The sequence below is a fragment of the Muscardinus avellanarius genome (assembly GCF_963383645.1).
Source record: "Muscardinus avellanarius genome assembly, chromosome: 6".
NCBI classification, from domain to species: Eukaryota; Metazoa; Chordata; class Mammalia; order Rodentia; family Gliridae; genus Muscardinus; species Muscardinus avellanarius.
In genome coordinates this window covers 109,297,038-109,316,517 of record NC_137791.1, presented here as the reverse complement: position 1 = coordinate 109,316,517, position 19,480 = coordinate 109,297,038, and the positions used below count along the sequence as shown (strand labels likewise).

The 19,480-nt window shown below is 37.8% G+C and overlaps 1 protein-coding gene across 1 annotated transcript in view; it reads left to right on the top strand.

Annotated features, from left to right (window-relative positions):
- Positions 1-19,480, top strand: part of DTHD1 (death domain containing 1) — a gene marked incomplete at both ends in the record, with an annotated part of 77,241 nt that overhangs the window by 35,370 nt on the left and 22,391 nt on the right. The window contains one exon of the mRNA XM_080697128.1: positions 6,642-6,886. Within this exon, the coding sequence (XP_080553254.1) occupies positions 6,642-6,886 (245 nt within the window). The remainder of the gene's footprint in view (positions 1-6,641; positions 6,887-19,480) is intronic.

Genomic DNA, 19,480 nt, shown 5'->3' with positions numbered 1-19,480 from the left:
GAAACCACACTTCCACTTACATAGAACTTCTCAGCCATCTGAGCCCTTAGCAGTATTTAAAGAGTGAATGACAGGAATATCAGAGACGGGGAAGGAAAGGAAGAGGAGGGAGAGGAAGGAAGGGTAGAAGAGATCCCTTCCTCCTTGGCTTTTGGAACAGAAACCGCAGTGTCCCTGAGGAAATCTCTTTAATGAAAGGTAGTTAAAAAAAAAAAACACAGAAGTACCCCACCCAACCTAATGATGCAAATAATTTTCTAGTAATACTTGGGACAGCAGCTGTATTTACGTGCAGCCCTCAACAGGAGTGAGTTGATGTTCTCATCTGCAGTGGAACTGAGTGTACTGTTGTCTGTATTGGAGACTGCAAGTGCATGCTAAATTAATAGTGCTGAAGACAGCGGCATGCATGATGTTCTTCCATATAAGTGAAGGAGAAAGCTCATCTTCACTCAAAGGAAATGAGTCAGGCAGGATGCCAAGATCTTTTTTACTCTGCTTTTTCTAAAACCCATGCTCAGATGTAGAGCCTTACTGGCTTTTTCTCTGCCTAAGAAGAACCAAGACAATCAGTAAAGAATTGATACTTATCCTTCCATCAGAGCCTGAGGTAGTCTGCCAGTCCCAAAGAGAGAAAGCCAGATATCTTCTGCCTGGAGAGTTCTCTCCTTCATTGTACCCCTGCCATCATCTCAACTCTCTCCTACTTTATATTCAAATCTCACCTCAGTGATAATATTCAAAGAAGCCTCCCTTATTCTTCCTGATTATATCACTTCTTACTTATTTCAGAGCCTTATTTTACTTTTGCAGATCCCTTGTCAAACATACAATTTTCTATTTACTTATTTAATTGCTCAATCAAAGCCAATCTCTCAGACCTTAGCGCAGTGAAGGGCATCCTTCACTGTCCAGGCCCTAGGATAGTCCTGGAAGTGCAGTGAGAAGGAGCTCCATGGGTGTGAATTAGAAGAAATAAGGACAAAAGCTTGTGAAAAGACTTAAGGTTATAGTATTGTGGTTAAAGGCATTTAAAACTTTAATGAATGAATTTAGAGTCATAGCTTCCCAAAGTAGATGATAGTGTCATAATTTGGGGGTTAGACAAAATATAAGTATATTAAATAATATAAGTTTGTCATTCGTGTCTTTTAGTTTATTCATAAAAGATGGTAGATTTCCAAGAAGGAGCTGAGTAACTTTTTTTATTTCTTTCCCCAAAAGGGGGTAGTAAGCAAAGTGAGCTTGGGTACCACTGGATGATATATTGCCCTTTCAGAAATGCCAGTATCTTTATATTCATATTTATATAGAATACAGATTAATGTTTTGAGTAAGTTTAATGAGCCATGAAGTCTCTATTTCTAAGAAGAAGGAAAGTAGATGGGCGCCTTTCTTGATCTTTGCCGTTCTTCTAGACAGCACGACAGCATGGTTTCACTCTCAAGACTGGAGTTGTCAGTTCAGCACTTAAACTTTGTGTTACATGCACTTGAGTCCCTATGTTCGGAAAGTTCTGGGAGGAGCTTCCACAAGGCTTTATATAATGACACCGCACCAGAGACCCTAACATTTAATGAGGTCCTGTGGAAGCCTGTCTGTCTCAGTGTTGCCTTGAATGCCCTTTGGCCCAAGGAAATAATTTTCTTAGATCCACATGTAGGATACTAAAATAACCATCTTTTTATTCATTTAATACAAATTCCATGCCCTCATGTATATCACAGTCTAGTGGGGAGAAACAGTGAATAAATAAATGAATAAAATATATTACTTATGATGGACTGAAAAGTACATTATGTAAGAATAAAGCAGAGAAAAGATAAGAGTCTTGGAGGAGTGGCAGAGTTGGAGTTTTAAAAGGTCACCAGGGAAGACTGTTAAGAAGATGACATTTATACAAAGACTCCAAGAATGAGAGCAAGTGAGCCATAAACCTATCCCGGCGGAGTTTGTCCCAGGCAAAAGCATTCCAAGGACAAGTGAACAGAAGCAGAAACGTGCCTCCTGTGTATGAATAGCAGAGCCTGGGGTGGCTGGGTCAGAGGCAGTGAGGAGAGCCTTAAGAGAGGAGGTGAGGACTAAGCAAGCCTGGCAGGCTGCCACAAGGACTTTGACACTCATGGCGGGTGAGTGGAGACCCACCAAGGGTTTTCAACTGAGGAGTGGCACAATTGGAGTTAAATCGTAACTGTCAAGAAAAGAACTGTATAAGGCAATGACAGGAGCAGAGACAGTGAGTGAGATACTGCAGTAAACCCAGCAAGAGATGGTATTGACTTAGAAGCAGAGGCAGTAAAGAATAGATTAGAAGAAATACCTTAAACCAATTGTTCTCAGGATTTTTCTGGTTCCCCAAAATTGGAAGGCCTTTAGCATCCTTATTTGACTTTTCTATGTAAGAGTATATGTTCCTGTGTTTGTAATTTTTATCACGTCAATGAACAATATTCAATGTCAATTATTGAGAAGAACAGTATTGCCATAAGCAATGTCTAGTTATTCCCAAAATATAAGTAAATTTTTGTTTTCCTTATATGATAACTATTTCACAGCTGCTATTTCAAGGTCTTACTAGGAACTATGTATTTTATATGATGAAATGGAGAAAAAGATACACAAAAGATTGGCTAGTGGGTAAACCAAAGGTTCACACTTTGTGTATGTAATAAATAACTTTTTATTATTCTTATTTAAATATGCACTTTCTTTATAGTATAAATGGTCCTTGAAATACCTCCTGTGTCATAACACATGAGGTGTTATGTTTTAGCAACAGTGAAATTTTAACTTTAAAAAATTTATGTAACACTAGATTATTCTATTTATGCTACTAAATCCTCAATAGCTTCAACATTTTTTTTTTCAAATCTAAATGTGAGTTTTAGAGTTACATCATAGATCTTTATTTTTAAAAGCCGACTGGCAACAAGAGGTTATAATTTTTATATCTGAATCAAATCAATTCATGACTCACCTTCAATCCTTATGTCCTGCATGTAAATCACTCCTTATGAATAATCATGTACCTATAAAGAAACAATGTCATTTAAGGAAGGAAGGAGATATCTACTAAGTGATATTCTTTTGAGATCAAAGTATATTATTTTTCTTGATATAAAGGAGCCAAGGAGAAGTCTGTCAGATGTTACTTCAGTGATCTAAAATCTTTAATTTACAATCTCAATTGCCCAAAATAATTTATTTACTTATTTATATTTTTATGTTTTTTAAATTTTTATTGGTGCATTATATTCATATATCATATTGGGGTAAAAAACTTGTGTGTACATACATGTGCACATCACCGATTTAGCCCCTACCCAATTCCCAGCCCATTCCCTCCCCATCCCTCCTTCCCTTGCTTGGCTTAGTGGTTGACTTCGATATGTTTAAGTACATTTTGTGTTTTAGAGAATTTCCTTCTTCCCCCCTTTCATCCTCTCATTTAGGTTGTCTTGTTTGCTCCTCTATAGAATTTCCTTTTTCATCTAGAGTTCCTTCTATGACCCATTTCTCCTTAGCTTTCACATATTATATTTTGTGACTGACTAATCTCACTTAACATAATGTCCTCCGGTTCCATCCATTTCCCTGAAAATGATGTAATTGAGTTGTTTTTTTTTTTTTTGATGGCTGAGTAAAATTCCATTGTGTACATATCTCACAGTTTTGTAATCCATTCATCTGTTGATGGGCATCGTGGCTGGTTCCACAGTTTGCCTATGGTGAATTGTGCAGCTACGAACATAGATAAACATGCATTAGTATGATAGTTTGGTTTCTTGTCTTTTGGGTAGATATCCAGAAGTGGTATTGCTGGATCAAATGCCCCAAATAATTCAAATAATTTATTTGAAAACAACAAAAAAGCATAATTTTTTTTTTTTTTTTTTTTTTTTTTGGTGGTGGAACTAGGGGTTGAACCTAAGGGCATTCTACCTCTAAGCTACAAACCCAGCCTTATTTTTCTTCTCCTCCTCCTCCTCCTCCTCCTCCTCCTCCTCCTTCTCCTCTTCCTCCTCCTCCTCCTTCTCCTCCTCCTCCTCCTTCTCCTCCTCCTCCTCCCCGTCATTTTTCTTCTTCTTTTTTTTTGCGGTACTAGGGACAAAACCTAGGGACATTTTAACCCCAAACTACATCCCAAGCCCTATTTTTTATTCTTTATTTTGAAACGATCTCACTGAGTAGCAAAGGGCCTCACTAAGTAGCTGAGGGTATCCACAAACCACAATCCCCCTGTCTCAGTTCCCAAATGCTGGGATTACAAGTGTGTGCCACCACGCCTGGCTTCTATTTTTTATTCTTTATTTTGAAACAGAGTCTTACTAAATTGCGGAGGGCCTCACTAAATAGCTGAGGCTGGCCACAAACCTGAGATCCTCTTGTCTCAGCCTCCCAAGTACTGGGATTACAAGCATGCACCACCACGCCTAGCTCTAAAACTCTTGAAAAACATCTCTGGCTAGTCATTCCTGTCTTAGGAATCTGTTTTGTTCAAGTGGACTCTCATATGCACACCTATGAAAATGGATCTACTCCTATGCCTTCAATAACTTGGAGCTAGTCTATTTCTAGGTTTAACTGTGCTTTAGAAAGTCACTAAAATAACATCTAGCAATCACAACAGGGAGATAAATAGCAGTAGTTTCTATGTCTCTTACAGAACGCGTTCACTGGGCAAGATAAGGGATTCTGGAGACAAGAGCTGTAGGCAAGGAACTTTACATGAACTACAGAAGCAGAAGAAAATTTCAGCCTACATATGAAAGGTTCATCTTGATGTTCCTTTGTAAAAATGAACTGGATTGATTTTTAGCACACATATGCAGAATAATAGACGAATACGTCATTCTTATCATCCACTATTATTGCACATTTAATATGTGCCAGATGCTGTGACAATCATTTCAACCACATTGTCTCATTTCCTTCCCAGAGCAATCTGAGAATGTAAATTTTATTTCTCTTGTTTTAAAGATAAGAAAGTTACAATCCCCCAAAGCACAGAGATGTGAAGGAAAAAAAAAAAAAAAACTGGACACATATTCTATTGTGGGCAAAAGGAGAAGCCTGGACTTAACTATAGATCTTTATGTCCAATGCCTTTTATCTTAGGCATTACCTTATAGCTTCCTATAAATTTTTGCAAAATATATTGCAGACATAGATTGCATTGGGAAATAGAAATGTCTCGTCTATATTTGCAATACTAGGATAAAATATTTAAAACCCTCTAAGTGAAAGCTTAAGTTTACAAAAGCTTCACTATTTTCAGTAAAAAGTTGAGAGAACTTATACAGAGATCATTGTTTTAGGAGCATCTACCACATTTTCTCAGAAATTTAAGTAATGCAGATCGGATAACTACTCCACTTTGAAGTAGAATGGCAATGTGGTACTTCTGTACCTGTGGGCACGCTTTATTTCTGTGCTGTTTAATGAGGTGGCCACTAGGCACGTGTAGCTATTGAGCATTCTATAGATGCTTAGAGTGATTGAGGAGTAGAATTTTTAATTTTCCTTAATTTAAAATAATTATCCTTTCAACGGAAATAGTCACATGTTATAGGAGCACACAGTACTAAACTGTTTTGAGGCAATGATACTGTATATCTTCATATGAACAGTTAGGAGAAATGAAGAGACAATACTTGAAGAATGAAGATATACTTCCAAGTACTAAAAGAGCTGAATATTACCAATAGTTAGATCTAAAAATATCCAGAGAGCATCTAGTTCAATTGTCGATGGGAAATATTTTTAGTAATATATAGTATGAACCTATTGTTGCTTTGACAGGTTATGTTTTGACAAGTGGCAATTACACACTCAAAAACATTAATTTTATTTTTAGGAGGAATGATTATTTTGATTTTTAAAAATGCAGACAACAGGATGTGATGGCACACACCTGTAATCTCAATATTTGGGAGACTAAGACAGGAGGAGACCAGGTTTGAGGACATCCGCAGCAACTTAGTGAGGCCTCATTAAAAAAAAAAAAAAAAAAAAAAAAGCCTGGGTATGTGTAGTTAAGAGGTAGAATACCTCTGGGTTCAATCCTTAGAACTGTAATAAAAATAATAATAATTATAATAAGCCAGGCGTGGTGGCGCAAGCTTGTAATCCCAGCATTTGGGAGGCTGATACCAGAGGATCGCGGGTCACGGACAACCTCAGCTACTTAGTGAGGCCCTCTGCAACTCAGTGAGACCCGGTTTCAAAATAAAGAATAAAAAATAAGGCAGGGGGTGTAGCTCAGAGGTCAAATGCCCCTGGGTTCCATCCCCAGACCCACAAAATAATAATAATAATAATAATAATAATAATAATAATAATAATAATAAATATTTATAAAGCTAGGCATGGTAGGACATGTGTGTAATCACAGTACATGAGACATGGAGGCTGAGACAAGAGGATCATAAGTTTGACACCAGTCTCAGAAACTTAGGGAGACTCTCAGTAACATAGTAGGACCCTAATTTAAATCAAACAAATAAAATAAAATAGGGTTGGGGATATAGCTCAGAGGTCAAATACCCCTGTGTTTAATCCTGCACGCACAAACACACAGACATACACAAAGACAAAGTGATGATACTTGATGTTGACAAATGTATTTTATTTCCAATTAGGCAATGGGAAGGATTATGGAAAAGACTACAGACTTATTTTTCATTTACAAAGAAAACCTAGGCTGGAACTCCAAATCAAAGAGGTGGATGAATTTGGAAACTATAGCTGCCCTCATTATAAGGGTACCATTGTGGTTTATAAAGTACCTAAGGAAAAAATCATCCACAACCTGGATCAGTCTCCTATACTTAATGAAAGCCATTACCAGTTGCCAATTTGCAAATTGCCATTGAGATTGCCAAAGGTGAGTTATGGTACTTCCTAATTAACATATTTTGTAAATTCTTTACAGTTCTTTATCACAATCAGTTCTGCAGGAAAATGGATACTGTAGGTTAAAAGCAAAGGTAAGAATAAAATTCATAGCAGGTAAACACAATTTTAGGGTGGAAGAATATGTAGTAGGATTTCTATTATTTTTCTATTAGTCTTTTCTAGCAAGAGCAGTTCTAATTGTTCTGTTCCTTACATTATGTTGTTAATGACTATGAAAAAATGTCATTCATTTTTTGTAACTGCCTTTGACTAACTGAGAAGATATTTATGAAAACACTGAACACATTTCAGAATTTATCACTTAAAAAATCATGTTGATCAGAATATAGAATTAAAGTATTTTAATGGAGACTCATCAACTCCTGCATCTTTGTCTTATGAGTTGATTACTCCTCTCTAAATTCTTACTCTAATAAAAAAGAATAAAATTATTATTCAAACACATAAAAACAAGTAGATACATTTTGTTTGTGCCTATACAATTTCTTTTTAGGATTTAGTACCTCTAAATCATTTTCTTAATGAAAAATCTAACTGATAAATTGATTTTATTACTCACTAAGAAGAATGAATTTTTTATTCCTCTGTGAAATAAAGTTAAACATAGTTTTTACAGTTCATAAATTTTGCATTATAAATGGCAGAAATGTTTCCCAGAGATAAATTTTGTACTGCTTGTTAATAAATAAGTAAAATAAGTAATGAATTAAAATATTAATTGATTTCTGAAACAAAATGTGCTATCCTAGGTATTAGGATAAGCATAGAACTATAGAGGATAAGAAATATAAGGCTAGTTGTTCCAAATGGTAGCCTCTAGCTATACTTAGCTGTCCTCAAACGCTCAATATGTGGCTAGACTTAAGTAAGATGTGCTATAAGTTTAAGATATACACCAGATTTGAATTCCTCAGTACAGAAATGTTCATTTATTAGTATTTATTAATTCATTTAATAATCTGTTTATATTGATCACATGGTAAATTTATAGTGTTTTGGTTATATTGGGTTAAACAAGATATTATTAAAAACTAATTTCATTTGTCTTTACCTTTTTGTGTGACTACTAAAGTGTTTTATGTGTCTCAAATTATATTTTTCTGGGATCTACATCTCCAAATGAACATGGACAAAAAAATAACATTATAAGATAGTAATTGACTCAATTAAAGGCATAAGCAACATATTAATAGTTATTTAGAGGAGGGAAATGTATTTTTCTGGAAGCTTAAAGCTTTGTGGTGATTATAACATTCCATTCAAATTTATAAATTGTTAGGAATTTGGCCATCAGAAATGAAGAAAAATGCAAGTCAGGGTGAGGAAATGGAATGTGTTTGATTGGAGTGGTCTGTATAGCTGAGCAGAAGCACTTCATGTAAAAATACATTATAATAATCTCTAATATGCCAAAGGTCTTCAAGTGCTTTATGAGCATGGTATCATTAAACCCTCATAAAAGTTCTGATATATTATCATTAGTCTCATTTTATAGCCAACAAAATTTTAGGCAACTTGTCCAGGGTCCTTTGGCTAAGTTAGTGCAAAAGTTAGATGCAAACCCAGGAAATCTGCTTCCTGTGTGTTTAACATTAAACACTATGCCGTCACACTCCGGAGCATGCAAGTCTAGGCTACTCAGTCAAGGACACAGGCCAGAGTTGAGGGCCTCTTGATTCACCCTGGAAGCTGCATGACAACACCATATATACTCTTCTTAGTGCAGAGGAAGTGCTAGAGATATTTAACAAATGATATGACATGGAAACCCCCCAATCAAATCGAAACAGCCTTAGTGTAGAGGAGCAGGCCCCGAGAAACGTTACCTCTTACTAGTTTCAGGAACACTAGTTCCTAGTGCCGGGGTTTTGGGGAGGCATGTGTAGGCTGAGTATATTAAATCATTAGTGTTGAAAATTATGTTACTCTAATCACAACAGAGGCATATAAATGTAGACCCACTAGCAGCTTTGCTTCTCTGTATTTTGGTTTTCACCTTTGGGCACCATTTCCCCTGAGAATCACACCAATGTTTTTTTTTTTTTTTGGTTTGTTTGTTTTTGTTTTTTAGTTTTTATAGTTTATATATTCACTTATTTTAATTTTATTTTATTTTTAATTGACACATAAGAAACAGTTTATGTTGGGCTTGGTATATAGCTCAGAAATACAGTGTATAGTAAGGATGTGTGATGCTCTGGGTTGAATCTCCAGCACCTAAAAATTGTGCATATTTTACGGAGTTCAACACAATGTTTTGATACAGGCATGCCATATATAATGATTAAGTTAGGCTAAATAGCATATCTGTCACCTTAAACATTCATCATTTCAAAATAGCTACGAGAAAGGATTTTCAATTTTATTTTTATGTTGTTATTGGTTCCTTGTAATTATACATCATAGTGATAGTCAAATTGACACACTCATACATGCACACATGACTTGCTGTATTTCCTCCATATCCCACCTCACTGCCTTCTCCTCTCTTCTTTTATATGTTGTGAAATTGGTAATGAACAGAATGTTAATTGAACTGTTTGTTCCCTCCCTTAAACCTTGTTTTCCCCTTTACCATCTCCTTGACTCTTCTGCTATTCTTTCTTATTTCTTATTTAACTGAAGCCCTGTTTCCTATTTTCTCTTTACTTCCCTATAGGAGAAAAGAGAACATTCAACACTTGACTTTCTGAGACTGGCTGATCTCACTTAACATATTCTTTAGTTCTATCCATTTTCCTGAAAATGACTCACTTTTGTTATTTATGGCTGAGTAGAATTCTACTGGATGTGGTGTGTGTGTGTGTGTGTGTGTGTGTGTGTGTGTGTGTGTGCGCGCGCATGCGTGTGTATATCACATTGTATATATTTTTTCTTTGATATTCATCTATTAATGGACACCAGGGTTGGTTCCCTAATTTGGCTATTGTGAGTTGTGCTTCCATAAACATGGGTATGCAAGTATCACTCTAGTATTCTAACTTTAATTATTTTGGAGAGATATCGAGGAATAGCATAGCGGAATCATGGTAGTTCTATTCTTAGTTATTTGAGGAACTGCCATACTGATCTTCATAGTGGTTGTACTAATTTACAATCCCACTAACAAGATATAAAAGTTCCTATTTACCCACATCCTCAACAGCATTTATTATCATTTGCATTCTTGATGCTTGTCACCCTAACCGAAGTTAGATGAAATCTTGATATAGTTTTGATTTGCATTTCCTTTATAGCTAATGATGATGAACATGTTTTCATATATATATTTTGGCCATTTGTATTTCTTCTTTACAGAAGAGTCTATTCAATTCAATTGCACATTTTTACTTGAGTTATTTTTGTTGTTGATGATGAGTTCTTTCTATATCCTATATGTTAGTTCTTTGTCAGAGGGTAGCTGGCAAAGATGTTGTCCCATTCTGTAGATTTTCTTAAAAGAGTAGATTTTGAATGCTCTTTTATAGCTATTTTCTGTAGATATTTGGAATTTAACCCAGGAGGTTTCTACTTCTGAGCTACACTGTCAGCCTTTTGCATTTACTTATTTTATTTATTTATTTATTTATTTATTTATTTATTTATTTATTTTTTGCGGTACTGGGGATGGAACCCAGAGGCATTCTACCTCTGAGCTACATCCTTGGCCCTATTATTCTTTTTTATTTTTGAAACAGGGTCTCACTGAGTTGCAAAGAGCATAAGTAGCTGAAGCTATCCCTGAACCGCCATCCTCCTGTCTCAGCCTCCCAAATGCTGGAATTACAAGTGTGTACCACCACGCCTGGCAACTTATTTTGATTTTGATACAGGATGTTGATAAATTGCTGAAAGTCTCTCTAGTTACTGAGGCTGACCTCAAGCCTATGATCTTCCTGTCTCAGCTTTCCAAGTACTGGGATTATAGGTATGTGCCACTACCCTGGGCTCTATACCTTGTTCATTATCATTCAAGTATTAGCTCACTTATCCTTATTTCCTGCCTTTTTATGTAAAGTCACACTAACCTAGTAACTTTCCTTAGATTCACTTCCTGATGGATGTGGGGGTGAAGGCCTATAATCCCTATATTTGAGTCTGAGACAGGAGGATCAAAGGTTTAAGAACAGCCTCAGCAAATACTGAGACTCATCAACCTAGTCAGATCCTATTTCCAAATAAGAAATAAAATTGGGCTGCGGGTGAAGCTTGAAAGTAGAATGCCTCTGGGTTCAACACCCAGTACCACACACACAAAGCAAAGATCCACTTCCTAATATTCATTTTTAGTGGAAATGATCAGATTTATAATTTTTCTACTTGCCTTTGCTCTTTGAGAAGCAAACTTCTTAAGGAAAGGACCTAGTCTGTCTAGCTTAGGACACAGTGGGAACTGTAAATGTTTGTGGTTAAACAAATGAAGAGAGGTCTGTATCTTCTATTAGATTCTAAAAGTTTAAGAAATATTAACAAGAATGAATACTGTGAAGACTTCTGGGAAGATGGCGACCGAGAAAAGCAGGGCTTAAGAGCCCCGCTAACAACCAATCTCCATTACCACAAAATTAGTGCCTTTCATAGCCAGAAAACACCATCACCAGAGAAACAAAAAAATCGCCAGGCTCCAGAGAGAAAGTGGACTAAGAACAGAGCTCAGAGCCACAGAGGAGATACACCGGCCTCACGCCCGAGGACGCAGCAGCAGCGCCATACTGTCGGCGGCAGCGGCGAGTTCACCGGACGGCTACAGCAAGCCGAGGTGAGCCGCTGCGGAACAGCCAGGCGGGATTTCTCGGCGCAGGGAGCATCTAAAGCTCCCAGTGGCTGAGCTCAGCACACGCTGCAGGAATTCAGAGTGGAACTCAAAACCAAGAAGAAATATGCCAGCCTCATGGCTGAGGGCATAGCAGCGGCGCCATATTGCCACCAGCGGCAGCAGCATTGAATTCACCAAGTCCAGTACAGCTACATCAGCGTACTCAAGAACAGTGAGTCAAATTGCGGGCCACAGAGGAGAAATCCCAGTACTGTACTCCCTGGGACTTGACCCAGTGGGGGAGGGGCGGTGGCAGAGATATCACACCATAGGAGAACGTGCAACCTGGCACCCCCCCCCCCCACAGTCTAAAGCAGCCTCTATCGACTCTCTGGGTCGGAGACTCTGTGATACAACCCAGTAAAGGAGTAGTGGGGTCTGAGATACTACTGACTCGAGATCCAGAACACCTTAAGTGAAGTCACAGTGACCCAAGGGAAGAACCCAGACAAGGCACAAACTTCTGAAATCATGGGAAAGAGGAATAATACTGGAGCAATGAATGCCCACAACCCCATAACATCAGAACCCGATAAAACAGAAAATCAGAGATTTCTAGAAGATCAAATTAGGAAAATAACTGTAGAAATAATAGAGGTGCTTCAAAAAGAACTCAGAGAGAGCCAAAAAGAGATAAAGAATGCAATTAATGAAGTAAAGACCTCAATTCAAAGCACAAACAACTGATTAGACCACATGGAGAACAGAATCTCGCTCTTAGAAGATGATCATTCCAAAAATGAACGCATAGTTTCTAATCTAGAAAAAAATATCCGACAGCAGGAATCTGATATTGAAGAAATATGGGCCAATTTTAAGAGAGCTAACCTAAGAATAATTGGAATAAAGGAGGGAAAAGAAAGCGAAACCAAAGGGATCAACAATCTCTTCAAGGAAGTAATAGCAGAAAATTTTCCAAACATAGAGCAAGAGGTTGATACACAGGTCCAGGGAACTTATAGAACTCCCTTTAGACAGGATCAGAGAAGAGGATCCCCACGCCACATAATTGTCAAAATGACCACTGTGGAAGCCAAGCAGAGAATCTTAAAGGCAACAAAAACAAAGGGCCAAGTGACATTCAGAGGCAAACCAATTAGAATCACTCCAGACTTCCCAAACCAAGTCATGAGAGCCAGAAGGGTTTGGAGTAACATATTCCAAACTCTGAAAGAAAACAACTTCCAGCCAAAAATTTCCTACCCAGCAAAACTTCCTATCAAATTAGATGGGGAAATAAGAAGCTTCCATGACAAACAGAAACTGAAGGAATTTATGTCTTCAAAACCAGCACTAGTGAAAATACTCAAAGAGATTAACTACAAAGAAGAAATAGGTAACACACACCAGAACCAGAGAAACAAGATTTTCCATCCAACAGACAACTAAGATTGGTTATCTTTGGAGATTTATTATTTATGTTAGTTTTTACCTATCTCTAAATGGTATTGTTTGCCTTTATTGTTGTTAATTTTTAGGATTTCTAGTTGGAATATTAATATACCTTCAGATATAGCATTTGGAAATATTTTATCTCATTCTATTAGTAACTTTTAACTCTGTTTACATTGTCTTTGGATATACAATTTTTTTTTTTTTAGGGAGTTTGTATACTCTTCTGTTGCCTGTGCCATTGAAATCATATCCAAGAAATTACTGCCAATTTCAATGTTGTGAGGTTTTATGACCCAGATTTTCTCCTAAAAGTTTATAGTCTTAAGATTTATATTTAGGTCTTTTATCTATTTTGAGTTAATATTTGTATATGGGATTAGGTAAGGGTCCAATTTTATTCTTTTCCATGTAATTATTATTTTTCAACAATATTTAGTTAAAAGATTATTATTTCTACCACCAAATGTTCATGGAAACCTTGTCAAAAATAACTTGACAATATAGGGAAGAATTTAGCTCTAGGCTTTTATTTAACTCCAATGGTTTATATATCTGCCTTTAGAATAGTACTACACTGTTTCAATTATTGTAGCTTTATATGGTTTGAAATCAGAAAATATATATCTTCTAGCTTTGTTCTTTTTCAAGATCGTTTTGGGTATCTAGAGTCTATATTCCATATTAGGATAGATTTTTTTTTCTGAAAAATAAATATATAAATATATGATAGTAACGGCCGGGCGTGGTGGCGCACGCTTGTAATCCCCGCGCTTGGGAGGCGGAGACAGGAGGATCGCGCAGGTTCGAAGCCAGCCACGTGTGCTGGCTTAGGAGACCCTGTTTCCAAAATAAAAATGTAAAAATAGGACTGGGAGTGTAGCTCAGAGGTAGAAGGGCTTCCAGGAACCCCAGTACCACAAAATAAATAAATAAATAAAATAAATAAAAAAATAAAAAATAAATAAATAAATAAATATATGATAGTATCACCTAAAAAAATTAGAAAAAAATATTCTCTGGTAAGAAAGAAAGTAAAAAGAAATATTGAAATGTTATCTTTAAGTCATCAAAAGCTTGGTATCAGACAAATGAAACTGTTAGATTATCATTTTTAATTTTGGATAAATTGCTATAATACTAGATGTCAACCACTAAGCCAAGCATGGGAGGGAGGGATGGGGAGAGAATGGGGTGTGGATCGGGTGGGGGCTGACTGGGCGATGTGTGCATGTATGTCTACAAAAGTTTGTATCCCACTATGATGTGTGAATACAGTGCACCAATAAAAAAACAATTAATTAAAAAAAAAGAATGAATACTGCAATTCCATTGGATCAGTGATGTAGAGCCTGATTGTAGATGCTCTTGACTGGCAGGCTAAGGAGCTGATAAAGATTTAGAGTGGAAATGGGCATATTAGGACTACTCTTTAGGCATCTCAGGAGGACACATTTCTTCCAGAGAGCTCTGTGTGCTGCTGCTATGGAATAACTCCAGGGAGACAAGTTGGGGACTATTGGAATTCTCTGGTAGTCGATGGTCAGTGTCTTACTCAGATGTTGGCAGACAATGGAATGAAAAGCCCTGATGAAAGAGAGGACCAACTTGAAGTCCAAAATATGCCACAAATTATGCTTTTACTTATTGCAATATTAGCTGAATTGGCCAAACCAGATAATTTCAGCATTTATATAGATTTTCTCAAGGGACATCTGTTTTAGTGATTTGCCAAGGACTCTTCATCGGCCTTTTTTTTTCTACTTGATTCTAGCACAGCACTCCCACCTCCTGTGGTAATCCCTGCTGGCTCTTCTCTACTCTTCCTCTTCTCCTCCTCCTCCTTCTTCTTTCTCTTCCTCTTCCTTCTCCTCATCTTCTTCTTTTCCTTCTATTTCTCCTCCTCCTCCTCCTCCTTCTTCCCCTCTTCCTCCTCCTCCTCCTTCTTCTTCCCCTCTTCCTCCTCCTCCTCCTTCTTCTTCCCCTCTTCCTCCTCCTCCTCTTCCTTCTTCTTCTTCCCCTCTTCCTCCTCCTCCTCCTCCTCCTCCTCCTCCTTCTTCCCCTCTTCCTCCTCCTCCTCCTCCTCCTCCTCCTTCTTCTTCTTACCCTCCTCCTCCTCCTCCTCCTCCTCCTCCTCCTCCTCCTCCTCCTCCTCCTCTTCCTCCTTCCGGAGGCACCGGGAAAGGAACCAAGGGGCATTCTACCTCTAAGCTCCATCCCAAGTCCTATATTTTAGTCTTTTTTATTCATTGAAATGAGGTCTCACTGAATTGCAAAGAGCCTTCCTAAATATCTGAGGCTGTCTGTGAACAGTGATCCTCAGGTCAACCTCCCAAATGCTGGGAATTCAAGTGCGCACCACCACGCCTGGCCCTGTACATTTCTTCTTAAGTATCACATTCTTTTTGGGGAGAATTTCCTCCCTCTACCAAGTTGGGTGTTCCTGGTATGCATAGCCATAATATTCTATACTTTATCATCATAGTTACCACATTTCATTATAGTCACTTGCTTATTATTTTTTTTTCCAACGGAGAAGTGGGGGAAAAAAAGTTCTTAGCCTTGTTCTTCTCTGCAACTTTTCTTAGTTACTGTGTATTCATTACCATTCATCTACATGAATTTTAATACCATAGACACACTGTGTGCCCTTTATGTACTTAATATATATCTATTTTAAAAAGTAAAAGAGTAAGATGCTTATATTTATTATTTATTTTATTTATGTATTTAACTTTTTGTGGTAGGTAATAGGGATTAAAATCAGGGATGTTTTTTACTTGAGCTACACGCCCAGACCTATTTTACAATTTATGTCTTTCTTCCTTCCTTCATTTCTTTCTTTCTTTCTTTCTTTCTTTCTTTCTTTCTTTCTTTCTTTCTTTCTTTCTTTCTTTTCTTTTTCTTTCTTTTCTTGTGGTACCAGAGATCGAACCCAGAGGCATTCTGCCTCCAAACTATACTCCCAGACCTAATTTTTACTCTTTCATTTTATTTTTATATGGATCATATTGAAAATGGCATACATTTAGACTGTGCTTGGTGCCCTCTTCCCCCTCTTTATTGTGAAGCAGGATCTCACTAAGTTGTGGAAGTCCTCACTAAGAGGCTGGTTGTGAACCCACGATCTTTCTGTCTCAGCCTCCCAAGTACTGGGATTACAAGCATGCACCACCATGCCTGGCTTTATATTTATTTTGAAACAGGATATCATTAAGTTGCAGAGGGCTTTGCTAAGTTACTGTGGCTGATATCGAACCTGCAATCCTCCTGTCTCAACCTCCCAAGTACTAGAATTAACAGGCATGTGCCACCATGTCCAGCTGCTCCTTCTTTTTTTATTTTTAATGTTTTTCTCACCCAGAACACATGTTCTCTCCTTGAGAGCCTCATTTCACCCAGTTGAGAAAGCATGCAGAGACAGTGCAAGATTCACACACTGTCCCACTCAACTTTGCATTGCATCCTGGGCAGATAGTACGTGCTTGATGAAGATTTGTGAATGACTAGATGAATGAGGTAATTTCTGAAAACCTTAAAATTGTCCAACCTTGAAACTTATCATCTTGAAACAGCATTGGCGTGTTTAAAAATAGTGCATTTTAAACGTCTGCTGCTGTTCAGAGATGAATTGGCTGCCAACACACCATCTGTACTTTCCTCCCCTCCCAGATGGGTTTGCACAGGGCTTTCCAGATTCACACTCTCAGCCCCATTTCATGCCCAAAGTCTTCTTGAAGAAGTTTGCTAGGGTTGAGAAAGAATCTGTGGCTGGGAAAACTTTTTTCTCTTTTATAACTAGCATACGTAAATGGGAATTGAAACCATGACCTTTATCTTTGTGGGGATGGACTGCTTCCATAAAGTTCAGACTTGAAATAACCCATCTCAGCTAAGCGAGTATTAGAATGAGTTACTTTTTAGGAAACAGAATTAGTCTTGATATTAATGAACACAGCATTGTTCATAAACTTATGCTCGCAGCATGACTTAGGTGAAGGTATTTGTTAAAAACCAGAGGACTTTTATACATAGAAGACAAACAGTGAATATATTTTGAAGTATAAATGTGTTGCTTCATTTTTTCCATAAATAGAAAACAAAAATATTAAACATCATTTAGCACACACTCAGTTCAAACACATTCTTTCTAAATGATTCTATTTGAAAATATGTTTGCATGTGAACTTTCACCCAAAAAGCAAGGCAAGTTGGATCATTCAAAAGAGGTCTGGAGAGCTGAAGAGATTGCTTACAAGTAAATACAGGCTGGGTTTATCTTGTATGTCTACATTCAAATCTTTAAAGAAACTTATGAAAAAAATCTCTCAGATTATCAGATTATTATGGGTCATTAGGCAGTATATATATATATATATATATATATATATATATATATATATACACACACACACACACTTTCACATGCACTCACAAAGTTACAAGATGTGATGGTAATGTGCCAAGTCTGATTCGGAAACAAAGACACAGAGGTACTTTTTACTTTATGCTTGTGAGGATCTGTGTCCTTGATTCTCAGCCGCCATATTTCACTCATTAATGTATGAATGCGTCCAATGAACACTTGCTGTATCCCAAGGGCCCTGCATGCAATGGTGTTCCTGTGTGTGTGGTCTTACCCTTCCCTTGCCTTTCTGCGGGCTGTCTACCACTCTGAGGACAGATTTATCCTTAAACCCATCAATCAAATCGTCACATGCCTTTGCTCAAAACTATTCAATGGCTCCCAGTTTTATCACAGTCCCCACCTATCTTCCAGGGATGTGTTCCAAGCCTCCCACTCTCAGAACATATCCAGGAGGGCCTGCTCTACTTTAGATGCTCAATCAATTTTTTTTAAATGAATGTATTTGTAAACAAAGCTTACTTTTAAGTACTATACAAGGGGGAAAGTGAGAAGTGCAAAGAAAAAACAATGAGTACCACAGAACAGACAGGATTCGTGACATGTACTTTGAGGTGGGATGGCCACCCAAAGACCAGTCCGTAGAGGTAACCACTGGGCTGAGGAACAACCAGTGACCAGAAGCCCTTTTGTCTGTCTTGCTGGGAGAACTTCAGAGGGTGAGGGGAGCAAATGGACTCTTCCATGGGCAGGAGCTTCAATTCAAAGATTGAGGGAAGGCCATCACGACTAGCATGTCTGAGAAGGCTGCAGAATGTGATGAGGTTTGAAAGATGGGGTGGATTCTTGTGATACTTTGTATAAAAGATGCCCTTCTGAAAATGGTCACATCAACAACACATGTGATAATATACAGCTTCAAAGAACCACAACTTGCCTCTAAATCTATTCTTTTTTTGGCGGTACTGGGAATTAAGCCCAGGGGCATTATATCTCTGAGCTACACTCCCAGCCCCTTTTAAAATTCTTTACTTTGAAACAGGGTCTCACTAAGTTGCGAAGGGCCTCACTAAGTAGCTGAGCTGAGACTGGTCACAAACCTGCAATCCTCCTGTCTCAACCTCCTAAGTACTGAGATTGCAAGTGTGGGCCACCACACCTGGCCTCTATATCTTTTCTAATTTGAGCTACAGCCAGCCTCCTTTTCCAAATGTTCAAGAAAATATATTTAATATTGTGTGTTTTTTGCCATTTAACCCAAACAAGGCAGGTTTCAAAAAACTCTCAAAAATTTTTAGGGGGAAGGAAGTGGGAACAGTGTGTTATGTGTGTGTGTGCTTCTGGAATCAGGTCAGATACTTGACTTTCTCGCATTTGGCTATTTGTGTCAGTTTGGGCTGCGGCTTCCTTTGACACTTCCACCTGCTTGGAAGTCTTGCTTTGAAGGAAGGAAGGAAGGGCTCCAGACCCCACAGCTGCCTTCCATCTGAGGCTGGAGTTCCCCGGTAATACCTAAACTGCAGACTTACTTAGGCCATCTGTTGACCCAAGTATTGCTTAGCTTGAACTTCCTCTTTTTTTTTTTTTTTAATAAGCTGAACTCACGCCACTTCTAGTTAATACTGGCATTGCTTCAATACTTAGCTCTTCTCTTTGCACTAAATGGCACACTGCGTCAAAGGCAGGAGATGCCCGTCCAAGAGGGTTCCTCAGGATCACCACTTTCTAATGATTCTGGGCTTTTATTTCCACATCCCTGGCCTGATAGGAATGACTTAATATTTTATTTTACTTTGTGGAACTAGGAATTGAATTCTGGAGCATTCTACCTTTGAGCTACTTCCCACCCCCAGCCCTACTTTTTTTTTTATTTTAAAAGAGAGTCTCTTAGCAAAGCTTGAATGGAAAGATAGAGGAGGAGGAAGGCTGAACTTAATTAATGAGGGTCCACATCCGAATATGTGTAAAATTATGAATATGGCATGGTTACCCGGGACAATCATTGGTGG